This window comes from Numida meleagris, chromosome 4 (genome assembly GCF_002078875.1).
Source record: "Numida meleagris isolate 19003 breed g44 Domestic line chromosome 4, NumMel1.0, whole genome shotgun sequence".
Classification (NCBI taxonomy): domain Eukaryota; kingdom Metazoa; phylum Chordata; class Aves; order Galliformes; family Numididae; genus Numida; species Numida meleagris.
Window position 1 is genome coordinate 80599134 of NC_034412.1, and position 21922 is coordinate 80621055.

Consider the following 21922-nt stretch of genomic DNA (forward strand, 5'->3'; position numbering starts at 1 on the left):
CCAAGTGCTGAGACAAAATCAGTCTTCTTTCTCACAACAAGTACTCATGTTGTAGTACTCCTATCTTTTTTTTCTGAAACAAATTCATTGGAGATAATGCAATGGGACTCCCAGTCTCCATTTATGATCCTTAGGGAGCACTATGCATTGATGGACACTTTTTTCTTTACAGCAAAACACTATAAAACATGTTCTATTTGCACTGATCTGCTGAGCTCCATTGCATGGTTAAAAACACAAACCTCTGTAGCCATGTTTGAAATACACATTTCCTGGAAGTGTCTGTACTCTTTTCGTTCTTGCTGTGGAAGTAATGGAAAGCTCATTGCTTGGGCTAGAAAAGGAAATCTTGGACAGCATTGTTCTTTGGAATGTTTAAGAATGAACTGGATTATCTAGGAGAATTCCCTAATCTCAGTTTGTAACTCAGGAAAATATTTATGTATTCATAACTCTAAATTACATTAGGATGGATGTAATGACAGAATTACAATTCTGTCTAGTTTTTAAAATACAACATAATAAGTACCTTTCTGAAAAGCAATAACAGTTTCCTGAACAGCGGCTGGTGGTTACTGTTACTCTTCACATGGTTATCCTTTATAAAGTCTGAAGAACTTTTAGGATTTAAACAGGAATTGTTGAGACAAAATGTTTCTGCAGAAAAATAACTGGAAGGTGTTGCCTTGGTTCCCAGGTTTTACTAAAATGGGCTGTAGTCCTTCCTGCAATTTCATCTCACCATAGCGATGTAATAGATTATAGTTATGTGAAAAATCCTGGTCGCTGGTGATGTTGATAGTCTTGAAATTCTTATCAGTTTCATATCTACTCCTTATCTCATGACTTTCACTAATATTAAGTTCTAGGTGTGATGATTCATTACAGTTGTAGTAGCCTCATTGTTCGCTTTGGTTTCAGTTGCAGAGCTACATTTCAGGCAAAATGTATTAGTTGTGCTTACAAGAATGTATTATACATACATTAGCAATGGTTTACTAAGTTAATGAACTGTGGAGACAAAGAGTCATTGCAGACAAGTTGTAGAGTTGCTGTACTTCCTTACATTCAAGTTTTGTGTACTGCACAAGTTGCTTTGGTAGCGCTCATTTATTTTTCTTGGACTTCCTTTTATTCAGGTTTTTGTCTGCTAATTTCCTTAGATGTTTGACAGTGCCAGTCCTTTACTTTTCATTTTTGTATCAAAACCTTTTTGATTTTTATCAAAAAAGTCTTTTGATTTTTATCTCTTGATCTTTTCTGTCAGAGTCTACAGAGAGGCGGGTATCATAAAAGAAGGGGAGGGGCAGAAATGATGTTGAAGATTAATGGCAATGCATTAGTACTGTTGCTATTGTTGTCACCAGAACTTTGGTGTCTCAAACCCTAAATACTCTCATTCCTAGTTATATTAAATTGGCATAGAATGAGTCTTGCTTTGTTATCTATTCTAAAGAAGCGTGTGTGCCTTTTCACTAAATTTTGTCTGCTTAAAAATATTCTGTTCCTCCTTTTTCTCACCTTTCAGGCCTAACTCCACCTACGACCCCTCCTCATAAAGCCAACCAGGATAATCCTTTCAGGACTTCACCTAAGCCGAAGTCATCATGCAAGACTGTTGCACCACCTTCAAAAAAGCCCCGTTATAGTGAGTCTTCTGGTTCTCAAGGAAACAACCCGATCAAGAAGGGTCCAGAACAGACTGAGCTGTATGCACAGCTTAGCAAGACTACAGCACTGTCCAGTGGACATGAGGAGAGAAAGACAAAACGGCCCAGTTTGCGGCTGTTTGGTGACCATGACTACTGTCAATCTGTGAATTCAAAGTCGGAAATACACATTAAAATATCCCAGGAACTTCAGGACTCCAGACAACTAGAATTTAAGGATTCTTCACCTGGGTGGCAGTGTCAGATTTGTTCTTCTTTAGAACAAGACCAGTATTTCAAGAAAGAGACTTTACAGACAAGTAAGCAGGGATCCCAAGGTAACAGAAAACAGCTCCAAGACCAGGAAATTCGGGCTGAACTGAATAAGCATTTTGGTCACCCCAGCCAAGCTGTTTTTGATGAAGAAGCAGATAAGACCGGTGAACTAAGGGACAATGATTACAGTAATGAACAATTTTCCAAACTACCTATGTTTATAAATTCAGGACTAGCAATGGATGGTCTCTTTGATGACAGTGAAGATGAAAGTGATAAACTATGCTACCCTTGGGATGGGACACAAGCCTATTCATTATTTGACGTATCGCCTTCTTGCTCTTCTTTTAACTCTCCATGCAGAGATTCAGTATCTCCACCCAAATCCTTATTTTCTCAAAGATCCCAAAGGACACGCTCTAGATCAAGGTCCTTTCCTCAACGCAGGTCTTGCTCCCGTTCTCCATATTCCCAATCGAGATCAAGGTCGCCCTGTAGTAGATCCTCTTCAAGGTACAGTGCAGCAAGTTCATACATGAGGATTGTAGGTAATCAAAAGGAAAACAGCAAAAACATAGAGTGACTTGAAGGAAATTAATTAATTAAAAAAAAAGAAAAAGAAATAACTTAATTCTGTGCAACTCTTTTTATTGCCCCGATCTGATTAGCTCTGAAGGTTACAGGATTGCTGCAGAAATACTCGTTGCCATTATCCTTTAAATTTGTCAAGTTTACACTTTCTGAGTGGAGCCAGTCATGGCAGAGGCAGAGCAATTGGAGAGATATACACAACTAACCTTTCCCATTATCTACAAGCTGCCCGGTGCCAATCTAGCTGCAGTCCCTATCAGATGAAGTTGACAGTGGCTGACTCTCTGCTCTCTGTTAGCCTCAATAAGAAACATTACAGGTGGGGGGAAAAATCACTTGAGGCCCCTTAGTTGACTAGGAGATCGCAAACTGTCACTGGAAAATTTTCACTGGTAGCTTAGAAGAAATTGTAAGGTCAGGTAAGAGGTAGCTCAGGAGAAAATGGTGTCAATAGATTCAAAGTGAATGACAGAGGTGAATGTTTTTTTCCTGCAGATCTTGTCACTGTTATGAGTCCAGCCATTGTAGACACCGAGCACACCGAAGTTCTCCCTCACGTGCAAGATCGCGATCTAGATCACCGTACAGTCGCAGACCCAGGTAGGGCATTTTATGTGCATTTAGTTTTCTTTTCAGCTGGTTCTTAAGAGATAATAAAGGATTCCAGAAACTGTATTACTAAATTTGCATTAACAAATGCAGGTGCTTGATTTAATGACTAAGTTATGTTTCCTAGATATGACAGCTATGAGGAATATCAGCATGAAAGGCTGAAGAGGGAAGAATACCGCAAAGAGTATGAAAAACGGGAATCTGAAAGGGCCAAACAAAGGGAGAGACAGAGGCAGAAAGCAATTGTAAGCACTGTGAAGATAACTTTCATTTTGAAATAGGTTTCTGTTTCTTCTGGTAGATTTGTAAAACTAGAACTGGGATTCTATTTTCTTTCTTCTTTGTAATGGAACAAAATGCAAAAATCTGTTTATGTGCATTTCTTTGTACTTAGAATTTTAGGCAAATATGTGTTTTCATAACAATTTGTGTTTTGATTGTACAGCTCTAATTTTTTCAGGTTCTTTAAATTGCACCATTCCAAGTTAGTCAACAGAAAAAAAAAAAAAAATCTAGCAAAAGGCTTCATCCCAGGCAGCAAAGAATTAAAAGTGACCCAGTCTATTCCTTATAGTGATCTATCTATCAGTGAACCTGTAGTTTGTACTATATGTCACCTACCAGAATGCCAGTAGTCAAGTCTAGTTTCAATATTTCTCTTCCTTTGCAGAAGCAATATAAGAAGCCAGTCAGCTTACATACTGGTCACTGGATATTTCTAGTAGCTCTAATTATCTATACGGAGGGTACAGAATTTGAAACTGACATCCAAAGGCATGACTTCTATTGTTTCTTTCTTGTCTATGCTCATTTAATTTTTAAGTTATTTTTAGCAAATAAGTAGTCTGAAGACATGATGCAATTTAAAAATGTCAATTAACACCAGACCTTTCACAATGAACGTGCGTTATCTGATTATTTTGTTCACCTGACTGAAATACCTGAAGCAAAGGAAATACCTATGAGGGGATCAGCAACTCCCTTGCCTGTAGTAGCAGCAGGACAAAAAATTGGCTATTAAATGGACATGTGGATTTTGCCCCCTTCTAGTTCCCATGCATGATAGTTTTGATAAATTGGGAGCTGCTGTAGTTCTGGACTCCAGTTGTGATTGTTAAGCCCTTCTGGTGATCTCCCTTTACTGCTGCTCTGCATGAACTGATGTATACTGGGATACTTACCTTCATTTCCACATTTTCCTTTAGTGTTCTCTCCAAAGCTCACCAAAATGAGTAGGTCTCCTTCCAATGCCTTTAACGGACTTTCTAGTAAAAGGTGAATTGTTACAGACTCTTCAGCATTTCTCCAAATACTTACACCTGCTAAACTAGGCATATAAAGATTGACAGAGACTGGTGTAGTCTGTGGCAACGAGAAGTTCTGGGAGGGAATAGGCTCCTTTAGTTTATGGATTTTGTCTCTGTTGCTACTGTTGTTAGTGAGCTTGAGAAATGATTTTGCTTTTCTCTGCACCAGGTGACCTATGTACAAAATATAGGTGATACATATATTTTGTAAAACATGAGATACAGAGCTATAGCATGTTCTGATCTGAAACTCGGGGAAGGCAATGGAAGGATTTTGCATGGCTTCAGAATGGGGCTATATTTAAGTCAACTGTTGGTGTTTTTCTAGCTTCCATCTGTTTAGAGATAACACTGACTTCTGGCAATTGTAACTTACACTGGCTGTTCCTTCTTAGATCTAACGCAAATTAGAGTTTTAAGTAGACCTCTGTTGTGGATGTATCTTGCTACTTCTCAATTACTGTATCTTATTGGTATAAAAACCTGAATCCTGCTGAGAAGGTAGAAAATTTGCTTTAGTTTAAAACAAAGAAATGTTTGGCTACTAGCTAATGAAGGGAAAAGGAGGAAAGAGAAGAAACTTGAAAAGCTCTATATGTGCTGTGCCATCATTTCCTCCAAGTTAAGAATTTTAGTCTTTTCTAAATCAAGGCTGAATTTATTTTCTCTTCTAAAGTGAGCATTGTCATGTTAATTAACTTCATTAATGAAATTTTGTATTAATAAACATAAATAAATTAGACCTGAAATGATCTAGTGAGGTGACAAATCATATATTTATAAAATATCAATAAATAGAACATGGACAAAATTTTAAATTCAGTCATCTGTGCAAGAGCTGCAGGAAATGCAGGTGAAGTTGTATTAAGTCCTTTCTCCAATGTCTACCAGCACTTTTACTTTAAAAATTTGTGTTGAATCATGCCAGTTTATTCCCTGTGCAAATAAGTGGGGGTTAGGAGACAGCATAGAAAGGGAAGCCTTGATCCCATGAAGTCAGGTGATAAGGTGTGTATTAACTGAACAAGGGTGCTATTTTTTGTCCAGCATTCTCTATTCCCTTTCTTAGTCCTTTTGGCTTAAGAGTCTCTTATTTATCAGTCTTTTCTTTCCTGGGGGGCTCAACTCATTTATTCTTCGGTCACAAGAATCCCTTCTGTCTTTTGAACTCTTTCTGTTAAGTTCCATAAGTTTAGATTTCCATCAATTCTGCTTCGGAGGCTTTTTTCCTTTCGTTCTTGCTCATCCTCATGCTTCAAGAACTGGCTCAAGACAACATGCCTCCTAATACTGTTAAAAGAGTGACTCAAAGACTGGCCAGTATGAGTGCCCCAGGTGCTGGCTACTCAGGGAAGGTGGCTTTTCTTCATGAGAAGCACTGTGCTGCGATCTCAGGAGCTGGCTGTAGAAAAGATGCACAGAGGAAAGGGAACAGAAACCATGACTGAACGAAGAGCCGTCAGGTCTTACTGGTTCAATATCTGGAATTAGTCTCAATGTGACAACAAAAGTGTGAAACCCAGGAAAAAGAGATGAGAAAAAAAATACACATATTTTAATCTGTCAAAACCGTATGTGTAGCAATGCCCTCTGTGCAAGCAGCTTGTATTTTGGCAGATGCACAGACATATTGGCAGACTGCTGAAGAGGCTTGTTTTAGAAGCCTGTGTTCATGCTATGTGGCAAAGGCGTATTTAAATGGCTACATGGTCAGTCTGCATGCAACACATTGGCTGCAGTAGCCTCAGTTCAACTGGAAGCCTAGGCTAGCATTTCCCTGTATGGATTCCTATCTAGACTTACAGCTATATTCAGTTGGCTTGACTTCAAAAAGTTCTTTGTTATTTTTCTCTTTGCTTCTTCTCTGTCTTCCCTTCTCCAGTGACTGGAGATTCAGTGTCTTTTCTGTGGAGTGGGATCTTAATTTTGAGCAGTCACTCACAAAAAATACGGGCTGAGCCTTCAAGTCATTTTTCAGTTAGTAGTCAGAATATTTTTGTCATTCATTTATTTATTTGTATTCTTGGTTATGATGCCTTTGCTGATGGAACAAATTTTAGCAGTGTGTAGCTTGATCTTGATGTCATTTGTCCACAGTTCATTTTAGAATGGGTCCTCACTGAACAGAAAGCCCGTCTGCCACCAAGACTCACTTAGCTTAATAGTGCTCTCCAGACCATAGCACAGACACATTCATTCATCATGAAGCTCCAGGAACAACTGCAGGACAGAACAGTCTACTCAGAGCTTTCTAGAAATTACAATCTAACCCCCAGTCAGGGCAGACCGCTCTGTTTTGCCAAGAAGACTGAGAACTGTTTTTCTCTTGTCGTACACCCCAGGCATTTCTGAGGCATGCAGGCTTTTCCTGCAGCAGTTCATTAGACCATGTGGCAAATACTTTTCAGGGCATGCCTTCTACCTGAGTAGAAAATTACTATTAGCATTACTACTTTCATATGTAAGTGCTGACAGCCTGTATGAAACGAGTCCCTGTCCCAGAGAGCTTACAGGTGCAAGAAGATAAATGCACTGTGAGGCCACTGCAGCAGAAAGAAAACACATAGTTTCAAAGAAAATAAATTTCTCTACAACAGGAAGGCAGGAGAAAGGTGGTTTCCTAAATGAACGCTTGGGTTCTGTGAAGTCTGAAACCAAACGCAGCCTATAATGGAGTAAATTCCCACAAATGAAGAAGCAAATGCATGTTGGTTGTTTAGTTAGGATTTTTTTTGTAGTTGCTCATCTTGCTGAGCCTGATCCCCGGCATTCTACTTTTTCTGTACAACTTACTGAAAATATTTCAGATGGATTATCTAAAATCTTGAATTTTACTGATCCATCACTATGTTTTCAGCAGTCACTGGAGGGTGGCAGAACTTTTTCTGTCCTCAGCTGCACAGCAAGATTTGAGAATACTGTGCAATGTTCTTTCTCTTCTCCACTTCTTATGAGTCTTCCTTTTGCCATTCATACTTGTCTACTGATCATACTTAGTCTACAAGTCTTCTTTAATACAGAATCTAGAGCAATGTTTTTTACTATTATTATGATGCCTGAATCTTACGTTTTACTGGCTCTTCCATTCATAGCATTTCTGTTTTTCAGACTCTGTCCAACCACTCTCATTGCTTTCTCAAAATATTTTCTGGATTCCAGTTCTAAGGATGAAGATCTTTTTACTGAAAGGGGAGACAAGTCACTGGACATGGAAGGCATTACAGAAAGGGGCTTGTACCCAGCCAGCCAGCCACCTGTGCTGCAGGAAGCAGCAGTGCTGTGACAAGCTTAAAATGTAGAATCAGTAAGGTTGCAAAAGACCACTGAGATCATCTAGACCATCTGTCGACCCATCACCACCTTGCTCACTAAACCATGTCCCTCAGTGCCATACCTATCCTTTTCTTGAAAACCTCCAGGGACGGCGACTTCACCACCTCCCTGGGCAGTGTGTTCCAATACCTCACCACTGTTTCTGAGAAGAAATTTTTCATAATATCCAACCTGAACCTCCCCTGGCACAGCTTAACGTTATTACCTCTTGTCCTGTTGCAGTTAACATGAGAGAAGAGGCTGATCCCCACCTCAACACAGCCTCCTTTCAGGGAGTAGTAGAGATTGATAAGGTCTCCCCTGAGCCTCCTCTTCTCCATACTAAACAATCCCAGTTCCGTCAGCCACTCCTCACAAGACTTGTGCTCCAGACTCCTCACTAGCTTCAGTGCCCTTCTCTAGACACACTCCAGGGCCTCAATGTCTTTCTTGTAGTGAGGGGGCCCAAAACTGAGCACAGCACTTGAAGTGCGGCCTCACCATTGCCCAGTACTGAGGGACAATCACCTCCCTGGTCCTGCTAGCTACACTGTTTCTGGTACAAGCCAGGATGCCACTGCCCTTCTTGGCCCCCTGGGCACATGTCTGGCTCATGTTCAGCTGGCTGTCAGCTAACAGCCCCAGATCCTTTTCCTTCACATAGCTTGTGGCAGACCTCAACTTTAACATTTAGAGGTATGTTGTAATCTTGTTAGGTTTGTATAACTCTTATTATTAATGGGAATAAAATGCAGGTGTCTTTGTGAATACAAATACTTCTTTCACAACCACTTCAAATAAACTGAAGCTAAACAAGACAAAGCTGGTGCTGTATGAATCCTGTGTTCCCCAGTACCTTGTACCATCACGGCACTCTGCTTAAAAAAATACTTGAACGAGCATCTCCTCATGTACGTACTAGAGGACATATGGTGCATTTCAGCTTTAAATTTGAATTTCCTTAATTTTGCAAGTTTAACTTATTCCCTTAATGATAGTTTAACAGGCTTTTTTTAGTTGTTCAGTTTTGTTTTATTACAGTTGTCTTAAAGGGATATTAGATATATAAAAGTTATTAGAAGGATAGAGGAAGTAAAAATTGCACAGGCATGCACACAGACTTATGGGAGAGCATGCAATAGTTACTTCCATCACTCTGTAATATAACAGTTTCCATGTCAGGGAGCGAAACATTATGTTTTTTCAGTCGAGATGTATTATCTCAGCTAAAGTATATTAGGCAGTCTGCTATGTTATGTTCTGCTCCATCTGGTCAGTCATTTAGGTTCAATAGCAAGTATCAATGGAATTGTTTCTTATCAAGTGTTTCAATGCGGTTAAATCCTTGATTTGGTAAAACAGTCTGAAAAAGTAATTACCGTGCATATGCAGATTTTCCTCTTTTTGAAGTTTATAGCACCCAACCATACTGAAAGCAAGCAGAATGAGAATGGGGAAAATGGAAGTAATGCAGATTTCTGTTGCTTGCTGTCTATATTCCCTAGTTCATAGAAGGTCTACGCAGACTCCTGAATCAGGAGAGTAGGTGCTAAAAAACAGCAGCTGCCTGTAAAGTAACCCTCGTTCATAAATGTACGGCCATCCATGAGCATGCTTATCCTTCTTTTAGCCATGCTAACTTCTCTAGGCTTTATGGCTACGGCAAAGAGCAAGTATAGCTTCTAGATGGTGAACTTTAGAGGGCATAACATTTAAAAATGGAAGTGTCTGTCCCAGCAGGGCAATAGAGGACTATTAATCCTATCACCTTTGTTCCTTGGATAATCAATAGATGCAGTAGTTTCAGGCGTCTAAATGAGATAGTTACCTGATCTCTTTGTGTGAGGAGAGCATGTACATACTTTGGAGGAGCAGTCAGGGTCTCCATTGGGCCAACGAGGGCTACAAGGGATTCAGATGGCTGCAGTGATCACTCTTTGTGCTATACCTTAGTGAGTCGGGCTTTTGTCCAAGAAGTGAGAGTAGTGGATCTGTTCTCTGGAGCTTTTTTTAGTTTCTCAGGAGCTTAGATGAACTGGATTTGGGCCCCTGAGATTTTTGAGGCCAGGAAAAGAGTAAGCAAAAATAGTTGACTCAGTATGCTAGTGAGAAGGAGTTTCTGTTGGGAGGCAGGTATATTCATTTCAACTTCCAGCTGCAGGAATTGTTCATTTATTTTGCATTAAACAGCTTCTGGGAGCAGAGTGCTGTCCAGGGAACAGGGAGCCATAATTTCGTATACCCATATGAAGATGAGTTCTGATGGTCCGTTTATCTCACATGAGTGCTCAAACCAGTAAAGAAGCAGCGTCAGGATAGTTTGTTTCCACAAGCATTGTGGTCTGATCTCAATCCTGCTGTCATAGGTGTGCCAATTAGCTGTGGTTCAAAAATGGCTGGTGCCTTATGCCTGTGTGGGGACTCACAGAAAACATATATTCTGTGCTATAACTGAACTGTGACACTGTAAGCTACCTTTCTCTTCAAGCTAGGATGTTTCCAAGCAGGAATGCAAATCTATATTTAGGTCCCTAGAGCCTTCAACATTGCACAGTTGAGGTGCCATTAGCCTTTAGGCACCTCCAGGTTAAGATAGTCAAGAGTTCTCAGCAGTCAGTATAGCTTCTTTGGAATTCAGCACCTAAATTCTATGCAAGTCTCAGGTGCCCAGGTTGATGGCTTAAACTGACATTGCTCCACTGACTGACAGATTTACACTAGCTAAGAGTTTGATGGAAGTACAATTTATGGGACAAACATGTGGGTGTGTGCAGGGGATGAGCAAGAGGCCAACAGTTATCCAGGCCAAAGGCAATCAGAGCATCCAGGACATCTGAAGCTACTGCTTCTTTGCCCTGATTACATTAAGGTCAGTGGTTTGAAGATCTTGTTTTGACTTTTTTTGTTGTTGTTGTTGCAACTCACCGTATGACTTTGTCCTCAGTAAAGTGCGAATCCAAGTATTCTTAAAGTGACTCTGACAGAGTTTCCCACTCTTTCTGTCATTCTCCTGAGCATTTTCACTCAGAAAGGAACTATATGACCATGACTTGATTATTTTTAAAGTATCATTTTGATGCTTTGCTCCAAGTGTCAAAGGAACCTGCAGATGACCCCCTAGTCTGTTAAATCAGGGAATTCTGTCAGGTTCTTTTTCCTAAAAAAACCGAACGTAGCAGTGACCACAGGAAATATTTTGTTCTTCTCTCTTTCCTCCATAGTATTTATTTTAATAAAAGTCATTTTCTGGACTCCTAACATTTTTCTTCGGTTTAAGGTATAGCTTGTGATAGAACTGCTGATTGCAGAATGAGTCAGCTAATGAGTCATCTGAGTTTATAATGTCATGTCTATAATCCATTTTGTTATGTTTATGATGCACTTACACAATTGCTGCATTATTTTACACTGCTCCACAACTTAGTACCCAGTGTTGTATAGCTAGCAAGAGAAAGTGGGTCCCTGGCCCTGGAGAATTTGCTGTCTTAAAGGGCAAGTTGTGGGAAGGTGGAAGGGAAAAAGATGCTATAAGACCCAGAGGGAGTGGTCTGTCATTGTATAGCAGAACAATGACAGCACTCAGTGAAACCCTCTGGGAGAAGATCACCCCCCAAAAATCTGGCATCGTTTAAATACCTTAAAGGCTTTCCAGGAGAGAATATTTCAGTCAGTAGCCAGATGCAGTAGGTCTTCCACAAGCAACTGTTAGTATAATTATGCATCTTCTGCACATCCATATGAATGTATCTGTATGCATAGATGTGTAGGTTCATCTGTATTACACATTTGGTAAAAGCTTGTCCTGCTCTTTCTTAACAGGAAGAGCGTCGTGTGATTTACGTGGGTAAAATCAGACCTGACACAACCCGAAAAGAACTGAGGGACCGGTTTGAAGTTTTTGGTGAAATCGAGGAGTGCACAGTAAATTTGCGGGATGATGGGTAAGAACTTTTGAAAGTACTTCTTGTTTGGGAGCTGCCATATGTAAAAAATTATGGCAGAAAGATTACTGGTATGGGAGTTACCAGTGTAAGTACTGTGACAGATGACATGCTGAGTTCAAAACCTTATTTATTTTCTTTCATCCTTATTTATTAATCTTGCTAGTTGAGATTTCCTGTCCCAGAAGTAAGTATTTAGCTGCATGACAGGACAATCATGCTGATAAATGGATGCTGTACTTTGGCATTTCCGCTGCTGGATCTCCTGCAAGTTCTTGCTTTCAGGAAAGGGTTACACTAATGTGTGTTAACTCTTTTTAGCTTTTTTTCACAACTGTCTTTTTTAATTACAGAGACAGCTATGGTTTCATCACCTACCGCTATACTTGTGATGCCTTTGCTGCTCTTGAGAATGGATACACTTTACGCAGGTCAAATGAACCTGACTTTGAGCTGTACTTTTGTGGACGCAAGCAGTTTTGCAAGTCTAACTATGCAGACCTAGGTAGGTATTTTGCTCTCTGTGCATTAAAGTACATAACTGGAACCACACTGTAACTCGGAAGAATTTAGTCCATTTGTTTTTTGTGAGCTGCTTGTATTATTTAAATGGTTGGTGTGAGGTATTTAAAGAAGGTGGCTTTTCACTTGCAGGTAAAAGTCTACTAATCAGAGCCGTACACTGAGTTAACTTTTTTCAGATATTTCAGACTGAAAATTCTTTCAAAGCCCATTCCCATCATTAATAAAACAAATGCCCAGTCTTCAGTCGCACATTGCCATGCTGAATTGATAGCACCACAAAAGCTTGTTGGATTCTTTACTGTTCATTGCTGTGTTTCTTGTCTCTAACACATGATTTTTTTATATGAACCCTAAACAAAGAACGAAGTAGATGCATTGCCATCTCATCTTCACCCAAAATTCACTGTAATCTTACTTTGCTGTGAGTTGTGTGGTAGAACTCCCCAGAAACACTCCTTAAATGCAATTTGTAGTTTCTTAGGTTTGAAAGCTAGAGGGGCTCCTGACCAAATATGACCCATCCTATAGCAAAGGGCACAGATCTCAGCTGGTGGTTTTCACACTGTCCATCAGCATCTATGCATGAACATGTCTCCCTGCAGGGACTTCCACTCATGATGTGAGAGGCTCCAGCCAGTGGAGAGCATGGCAAATCTCTTGGTGTTTGCTGTCTCATTGGTGAGTGACAGTGATAGCAGCAATGATAACTCACCTGGATCTTCCCTAGTTCTGTTCTGCCATAAATGTAGTGTTCTGCCCTGTGCTGTGGGTCAGGGTAGATGATTCCCTTTGCAAAGATGTTTGGAAGTGTTCAAACTCTTATAGGAGGAATACCGATGTTATGTATGTGCATAAAGTGACCGTGCAGACTTCCAAAACATCCTTTTAATATTATATTATAATCTCACCTCTTATTTAATTACCTTTGAAAGTATTCATTAAATGTTAAACCTTTCCTGATGCCTGTATAAATAGTCTAATGGTACAGGAGATGCTCTTTTCTGAATAAAATAGCAAGGGACAGTTTGCTGTTGAATCTATATTAATCAGATACTGTGATTTTTTTTAGGAATAAATGACCACAGTCATTAAAATCCCTGCATAACCCTGTAACACAGCACTAATGAAATCTTGTATCTACTGCCCTTGGCTTTGTACAATGCAGGAAGTGAATACAAATATATTTTTACTAACCAATTGATATATTTTCAGAATTAATGATAAAGATGATACACATTGTTCACAATGAATATGCTATAATTCACTTTAGTGGCTAAACGGATAGTATAAAGCTAAGAAAACGCAATTGACTGCTGAAGAGATATAAGGGAATGTTGAATATATAAGAAGTAGCAATGCATTTGTTGAAATGTAGGCTGATAAAAACAGTATAAACAATATAAACAGATTGAAGTCTTGACTTGATTTGACTTATCTTCAGTAGTGGAAGTCAGGGTCGTCTGTATCTCAGAAAATCTAGGGTTTAAAATAAGTTGTCTGAAGGGAACCCTCTTGGATCGTTATTTATCACTGGGAGTGTTCCCTGGCAGATCTTGCCAGAGTGAGTGGGATTCCCAGAGTATCTCTGAACAGAGTATTTTCACTTTGTCCTGTTGACAGCTTGAGCTTCTCTACTTCAGACTGCATTCTCTGTATTTCAGAGTATCTGATATTGCTACACAGGCAGGATGAACTTTAAAATTCATGAGCTAGTACAAGGACAAGGAGAATTAATCAGCCTTGGGTTTAGTATAGAAGAAAGAAAACACTTGAAAATAGTAGTCAGAAGTTTAACACCTCTCCTCTGTGAGAAGATATTGTCTTAACAGGACTTGTAATGAACATTTAATTCACAGTATGTCTCATAGAGGTAAATGGGGAGTTCTGATTAATTCAACAGAAGAAATGGCAAGAAAAGGGCACTCTCATAAAGGAACTGTGACATAGGAACCAGGGAGAGCCAGTGCTGAGCAGGGATGACTCCAAAAGGAAATACAGTTCTAGCAGTCGAGTCAATAATTGCTGTAGTGGAACTGTATGGCCACAAAGGTACAATCCCTCCTTTGCTCTAGGAACAGAATGATGTCTGTCCTAGCAACTATCAGCGCTGGAGCAGGTATTACACATCCCACCTAAAACACACATTCCACAGGAGCTGAACTGCTGTTCTTGCTGTTGCACTTATGTCACATAGAGCTGAGGATGCCACCTGAGATTGCTTGTACTGCAGCGTGCAGACTCTGCCCTGAGTTGCTCATGCTCTGAACAAGCAAACCAAAACAGTCAGAGCAGAAAAGAAAAGAGAGATTGAAGGAGGTGTAGTGTGGTGCATCAGGCCCTGCACCACGTCAGCAAGTGGCAGCATCTCCTGCATGCCACTCTGCAGGCTGCAGTGGCTTTCTGCACAGTCACCTGCTATCACCCATCTCAGGAGTAGTAAGTTTGGGATATCACATCTTGCAAAACCCAGCCGCAGAACCATAATGGAACCTCTGATGGTTACCTGGACTAGATTTGAACCAGATGACTTCCAGACATCCCTTCCTACTGCTACTGAGTCATAGAGTGGCAGTACTCAGTCTTTGGAGAAACTCCTTGGAGTTTACTGGCGCAGTATTTACACATTCACTTTATAGTTCTCTCACTCTACTGAGGACATATTATGCATTTTTTAAAGTCTTGGTTCTTACCAGAAAGCTCCGTCCATGCTGAATGGATGGGTGATTTTTGCAGGGCTTGTTCATACTGCTGTACAAAGAAAAAGATGGAAGCGCTCGCCAGTCCCTTGTGCCTGTTAACTGAACTTGCATCTCTTTGGGTTTCAGATTCAAACTCAGATGATTTTGATCCTGCTTCCACTAAAAGCAAGTATGACTCCATGGATTTTGATAGTTTACTTAAAGAGGCACAGCGGAGCCTGCGCAGGTAACATGTATCACACCCGAGGAAAACGGAGGGATGGCGAATACCTCACGGACATCACGTCCTTCAATAATGGACAATTAAAAGTCATACTTAGGAATTTCTCCTACTTTACACTCTCTGTTCAAAACCATGGTTTACATGAACACAGCTGCTCGAGGAGGGAGGAGGCAGAATGGCTTTCCAGCAAGCACACGCGTGTCCATGGGTGTCAGCTTTGCTTTCGCGGGTGACCGGTGGCGGGGCAGCCCGCGGTCCTCTCGCGACCGAGGGCAAACCACATGTCATGGCAGCAGTTCCACAGAGATACTCTTACAACGTAGAACTTCAAAATGTGTACATAGTGCATTTTAACAAAACGAAAACAAAAGCAAAGCGAAAAAAGAACAAATTTGCGAACTATGGCTGCTGATGTCTGGGAATCAGACGCTGCATTTTTTTTTTAAATGAAGCTTCTTCTCACAACACAGTGATAAAATGACAATCCAGAAAAAACCGCAGGTCCCAGAAGCCTGCAATGTGTTCTAGTTTTAAGACCTTTCTTTTTTTTTCTTTCTTTTTTCTTTTCCTTGCAGAAGAGAAAACGAAAGGCTAAAGCTTCCCTAACATTTTGAAGTTTCGTCTTTTAATTCTGGCACCCATGTAAATGTCTACAACGTTGATCTTCCACTGCAAAGTTTTCAAAGCCGTGTTAATGGTCAAATGTGCAGCTTGTTCAGCGATTTATTCTAATGAGCGGACGTGGTGTTACATTATTAATGAGAGTTGGGTATAACTATCTGGGTGTGTGCGCAGATAGTTTATTTGCTACGTTCTCTAAAGTAGTTGAGTATTTACAGACGTTAAATGGAGTATTTTTATTTATGTACATACTGTATGACAACGTTCTTTTTTTGTTACAGCTATGCACTGTAAATGCAGCCTTCTTTTCAAAAACTGCTGAATTTTTCTTAATCAAGAATACTCAAATGTAATTATATGAGGTGAAACAATTATTGTACACTAACATATGTAGAAAGCTGAACTTATGCTTATATATATTTGATTGTAAAAAAAAAAAAAGGGAAAAGTGTGTGGGTGAGGACGTGCGAGTGTGCGTGTGTCTGACTGCAAAAACGCTTTACACACATTCATCCCTTCCTTGGTGAGCTTACGTAAGAATTTTGTCAACGATGATCCTAGCCCAAAAGATGTTAACCACTTCTGCAGTATTTTTCCACGTTTTTCTCATTGCTTGTTTTTTTTTTGCAGTTTTATACACTGAATTTGTTAGGGGAATGAAATTTTCTCATCTAAATTTTTCTAGGAGATACCATAATTTTATGTAAAGTCTCTCAAATGGGTAATCATTAAGAAATGTTTTTATTTTATGTATCAACAGTAGTTTTGGAACTAGAGATCAAAAATCTTTTTTAAACGCTATTTTGTTTTAATTTTTGTGATTTTAATTTGATAAAATACGCTGAGGTACTAAGTACAGTATGATTTTTACAGTAATTCTGTGTCTAAACACTGTTCTCGAAGCCAGTAATCTTTTCATTGGCAGAGTTTAACGATGGTATTTATCTATATTTTTTACAGTTATGCATCCTGTATAAATACCGATCCTCCATTCCTTTGTTTACTGAAGAGACATATTTATCAGTTATGATTATCCTATTTATTATAAATTATGAGATGACTAAAATAAGAAAAAGGCCAGTGGAAATTTTATACCTAGGATGCATGATGATTGTCAGTTTGGAGTAAGAGCTTCGTCTGAAAATTCAGCTTTTGCAGAAGCAGTGGGTTTTGTTTGTTTTTTTTTTTCTTTTTTACTATGCACTAGCATGGCCTCAGATGTACCCATGACATTGTTGCTGATGACATTGCTTCTGCTAAATTAAATAGAAACTTCAGGAAAGTGAAAAGAAAAAAAAAAACACAACAGTGAGCTACTACTATTCTGAGCATCAGAATTTCATCTGATCTTGGAGACTCTAGACTGAATCAGCAAAGTTTGGGATTTGCTTGCGAATGTATAGATTTGGTATTCTATTACTGTTTGGCATTCATGACTCCTCTTAAAGGTATGGCACACCTATCTATTTAATCTCCTTTCCCACTCCCAATCTTAGAAAACTGATTCCACCCCATGCCAGTGCAGTTGATTTTGATGGCTGCATTCATTTTATCACCAGCATATTGTGTTCTGAGAGATTCCACTGTCTGTCCTGTTGGATGCTTGCTTGATTTTTTGGCTTCTTATTTCTCAGTAGATAGATAGCAATAAAAAGAAAAAAAGAAAAAAAAAGAACTTTTTCAAAGGTTCTGTGTTACAACTGTAACATTCTTTAATCTGCATAATTCTCGTTGTTGCTCTGTAGGTTAAAAATGCAGGTATTTTAACTTTGTGTGAATGCCAAACTAAAAGTTTACAGTTTTCCTTTCTGGATTTTGAGTATCTTCTGTTGTAAAGAAAAATATTAAAAGCAATAAATTATTTTTAAGAAATCAATATTTAGTATATTATATTATGTGTTCAAGGACCAGATGCATTACCTATTTTGCCTTTAAATTTATGTGATTACATTTTAAATACATTCTCTTTTGCCCTGTATTGCTGACATGAATAAATTGGTGTGGATTTTTTGGGGGGGGGATTGGTTGTCTTTTGCCGAGCAGGCAAAAAGTCATGCGTCAATTTTTTTTTTCACTGGCCTGGCAAGCATTCTTATCTTGAAGATGGCTTTCCTCTGTGGATTTACAGATTACATATAAAAATTAATGTAGAGCTAGGATTGCTGAATAAAGCTGTTTGTATCCTTTGTAGACACTGTAGTAGATAACCCCTCAAAATATAAACTCCCTTTTTCCTTTTTTTTTTTTTTTTTTCCCTCCCAAGAACATTTGATATTAGCACATGTGCCACATTGTCACTGGCGGCAAATTGCAGCATAGCTCTGTATGTCTTTGAGATGAAGATTGTACTGTTGCTTTCATGCTGTGGTAAGTACCACATCTGCGATACAGGTAACAGAATTGCTACTTAAAAACTATGGTCTTTTCTGGAGTAATTCCTACGTAAGGTAAAATGATCCAAATCCAAACAGAGGGAGCCTAAAACTGTGGAAAAAATAATACCCGTTCTGAACTGCTCTGAAAATCAGTTGGGCTGCCATCACCAAGAGCAGCACTGAGAAGAAAGTTTGTGCCTCTGGGGTATAATACTTGGGTCAGCTGAAAAAAAAAAAACAAACCACCAACAAAACACATACCTTCTTATCCGTTTAGATATAAGCTTACAGTAGGTAATGATTATGTGTCCTTTTTGATGGCTGTAATGAGAGCTTCAATCACTGTAGTATAAGATCTGATCTATAAATGACCTAGAATAGCCATGTAATATAATGTGATGATTCTAAATTTGTACCTATGTGATAGACATTTTCAATCATGTGAACCACTGTCCTGATGGAGCTACAGTAAAATTTGTACAGTAGGTGAACATGTAAAGCTATTGGTTGGACTATGCTGAACAGGGAAAGCGAGCTATTAGTTAAGCCCACACTGGGCTGTTTTCCACCTGCCAATTCTACATGTACTTCTGTGGTTTAATTCATTGTATGAAAATTCCTGTGATTTTTTTTTTTTTTAATGTGCAGTACACATCAGCCTCACTGAGCAAATAAAGGGAAACGAATGTTTCAAATCCACTCCTGTTTCTCTTTTTTATCAAAAGTGACAGATTTCTCCCCCAGCTGGTCATTGACTGGGTTTTCTATTGCTCTTCTTAATGGTCACAGCTGATTTCAAATAGCCCAGATTGCACCTGCACTTCAGGCAGGGGACAGAACCACTAGTTTTAATAATTGAGTAGCAGGAAGGTGATACCTGCTTTTTCCCCATAAATGCTTGAGGCTGTTGAAGGGCTAACATAAACCTTCTGGGAAAACTTTTGAAAAATGCTCAGTGGAGAGTGAAGTTACTGGCTGAAGTTGTGAGAGGGTGGGCAATGAAAGGCCATGGTTGGATCCAGGTTGTGCAGGCAGTAGGGACTGATGAGTCCAGAACGGTTGGTACCTTCCATCCTGAGATTACAAATACCTTTGCTAGGAAATAGCAGCATCCTGACATTCATTTGGCATCAGCTCTCTCTGACAGGCTAGGAAGATCAGACAGATAGGGTGGGATGACAATCAAAGCTTTTCTGAATCCTTCCCGAACAGCACAGTGTGCAGCATGGTGCCTTCTGCACCAGCATTGTCACTGGGGTGGCAGTGGCTCCATGGAGAAGTGCAGTGAGTACAGCCCTTTCATTTAGGTGTGGATGAAAAGGAGAGGTAATTGGTTTGGTGTGGTTTGGTGTGGTTTGATGTGGTTCGGTTTGGGCAGGTTTGTTTGCAGATAGCCAACATACAACTGGAGGCCTACCCCAGAGGCTGTCAGACAAACAGCGACACAATGTTATGGCAGAGCTGACCATGCCATACTTTGGCCATGAGTGCCCTCACCTTTGACAGCATGACCCAGAAGGTACCTGCACCATGGTCTGACTCACAGCCTAGCACAGCTGGTGATCTTTAGCTGAGAAGTTTTCTCATTCTGTATAGCAAAGTATGCCATGAATTGCCAAGTGTGATCTTGACGCAGGCAGCCCCTCATGTTTGGATGTGAGGCTGGGGCAATGCACCCTTGGGGAGGGCAGGCCTTCCCTGCCATGCTTTGCTGCTGACCCTCAGCCCTCCTCTGCTGTGTCTTCCCCTTTGTCGCATTGTTTCCCCCATGCTCACTTAACTACATCTTCCTTTAATTCTCCTTTTACTCAGGAGGAGTAAAGCTGTCTTCCACCTCCTTGAGGTTCACTGACTCCCACAGCACAGAGTGCGAAGTAGGAACTGTGATGCTTACAGCTGGCATTTTCACCATTTTCAGATCTGAAATGTTGTGCTTGGTGCTCAGAGCACTTTCAGACTGATGCTCTTTGCTGCGTGCAATTTACATTGTTGCCTTGCTGTTTCTGATCAAATTAATGCTCAATGCATAGCCGGACAAAATCCATCCCTGACGTACTTCTTCAGTGTTGCTGCAGTTGCACCAGGCATGAATTCTGCCCGTTATGTCTTGGATTTTTAGTTTGATTTGTTTATTCGTTTCCTATTTTTGCAAAGCACTTTGATGCTTACAAAAACCACTCAATCAGATTTCCAGAAATGTATTACTTTTTTGCCCCATCCCTCATTTTATATTATTACATTTTTTGCATAAAATCAAGGTCTCACTTATTAAGAAATCATGCCTTCCATTGCCTGTTCTCCTGGGTTAACATTTTCTCCTACAGTGAACGCTCTGAGCTGAGCACCTGAAATCAACCTCAGGCACCTCAGTGAGTGGCCTGATTTCCAGAAATGCTGAGCATCTCGCAGCTCCCATTGACTCCAATTAGACCTGCTGGCTCTCAGCACTTTTAAAATCAAGCCACATATTTAGAGCCCCAGTTCAGCACAGCATTTACATTTGTGCTTAAGTCCATCCTGATTCAGCAAAGCACTTAAGCACGAGTGTTTTTAGATCCATTGAAGTCAAGTGCTCTGCTGCTGCTTTGAATAAAAATAGACTCCTGGATTGGGGCCTAAGAATCCAAAAACAGACACCAAAGCCTAATTTTAGGCTCTATTTGGAAAACTTTGGCCTTGTGTACCACCTTTAACCTTTAATGCTTACAGAAAACACAAGAACACCCAACAGGTCATAATCAGGGCGAAGGGAAGGAAAACAGAAACTATGGAGAGTTCTTTCTTGGAAAGAAACTTTGGAAAAATGTAAATACAGCACTAGCATTCTCCTTCCAGAATCTCATTCATGATTAATATGCAGTTATTCTACTGTACTTCACCATTAATTAATAAAAACTGTTATGTTAAGCTTTAACAATACAACTTCCCTTTCTTTTTCGTAAATCCTACTGTCACCATTGATATTCCATGTTCACAAGCAAACTAAACTATAAATCAATTTTCTCTACTTTATCAAACAGCAGAAAGTAATAAAGAAGGTCACAAATAGTACAGTAGTTCCTTGGAGGTTTGTAACATCATAATTTAAAGCTCAGGAAGATTGAATCAAAAGTTGAATTAATCCCTAAGGGAAAAGATTCTATATAGATTCTATTGATAGACACAGGGCAGCCTGTCTTCGCTGGGAACTGGTTTATTTGTTCATACTGTGGGACAAAGGAAACCAGGCTTCTCAGCAAAGAAAATGAAATCCTCAGCAAGAGGAAGTGAATATATCCTCTGCACTTCCTCTCACTTTGCTCTCCTCATACCGTTCTGCTGAGAAACCAAACGAATCTTTTTATGCACAGTGTGCTCTTCTGAGTGGCTGCTGTCTGCATAATGCAATTATGGAAACCGCATCTGAATGGCATACATATATAAATTGTAAATGTTGCATTTCATCAGTGTTTATTCCTAGACTGATGCCTTTTCAGCTGAACGACTTCAACCCAAAATCAGAGCAGTCTGTGAACCCAAAGCAAAATGAAAGGTTATTTTTTTCAGTGACGAATTTTGGTGAAGTTACAAATAAGTCTTCTGAAGCTGGGAACGCATTTCTCAAAGCATGTTTAGCCTTTGAGTGTCCTTTGAATGATTGCAGCTTCCCTTCAACATGCTTCTGAAATCATAGTTTTACACAGGAATTTCTGATTCTATTTAAAATATGTTAAGAACCTTCATGACATGACTGGGCCTGATGCGTTGAGCTCTCCTGCCAAATTTAAGTGGTGTTTCAGGGGAAATAAGAC

At 39.7% G+C, this 21922-nt stretch overlaps 1 protein-coding gene across 2 annotated transcripts in view; it reads left to right on the plus strand.

The window, feature by feature from the left end:
* The window catches only part of PPARGC1A (PPARG coactivator 1 alpha), a 63466-nt gene extending 45055 nt beyond the window's left edge, over nucleotides 1-18411 (plus strand). For both annotated transcript variants that reach the window (XM_021395734.1, XM_021395733.1), the window contains 6 exons: nucleotides 1529-2438; nucleotides 3012-3116; nucleotides 3253-3373; nucleotides 11567-11688; nucleotides 12042-12193; nucleotides 15039-18411. In XM_021395734.1, coding sequence (XP_021251409.1) covers nucleotides 1529-2438; nucleotides 3012-3116; nucleotides 3253-3373; nucleotides 11567-11688; nucleotides 12042-12193; nucleotides 15039-15142 — 1514 coding nt within the window. In that variant the 3' untranslated portion in view covers nucleotides 15143-18411. The remainder of the gene's footprint in view (nucleotides 1-1528; nucleotides 2439-3011; nucleotides 3117-3252; nucleotides 3374-11566; nucleotides 11689-12041; nucleotides 12194-15038) is intronic.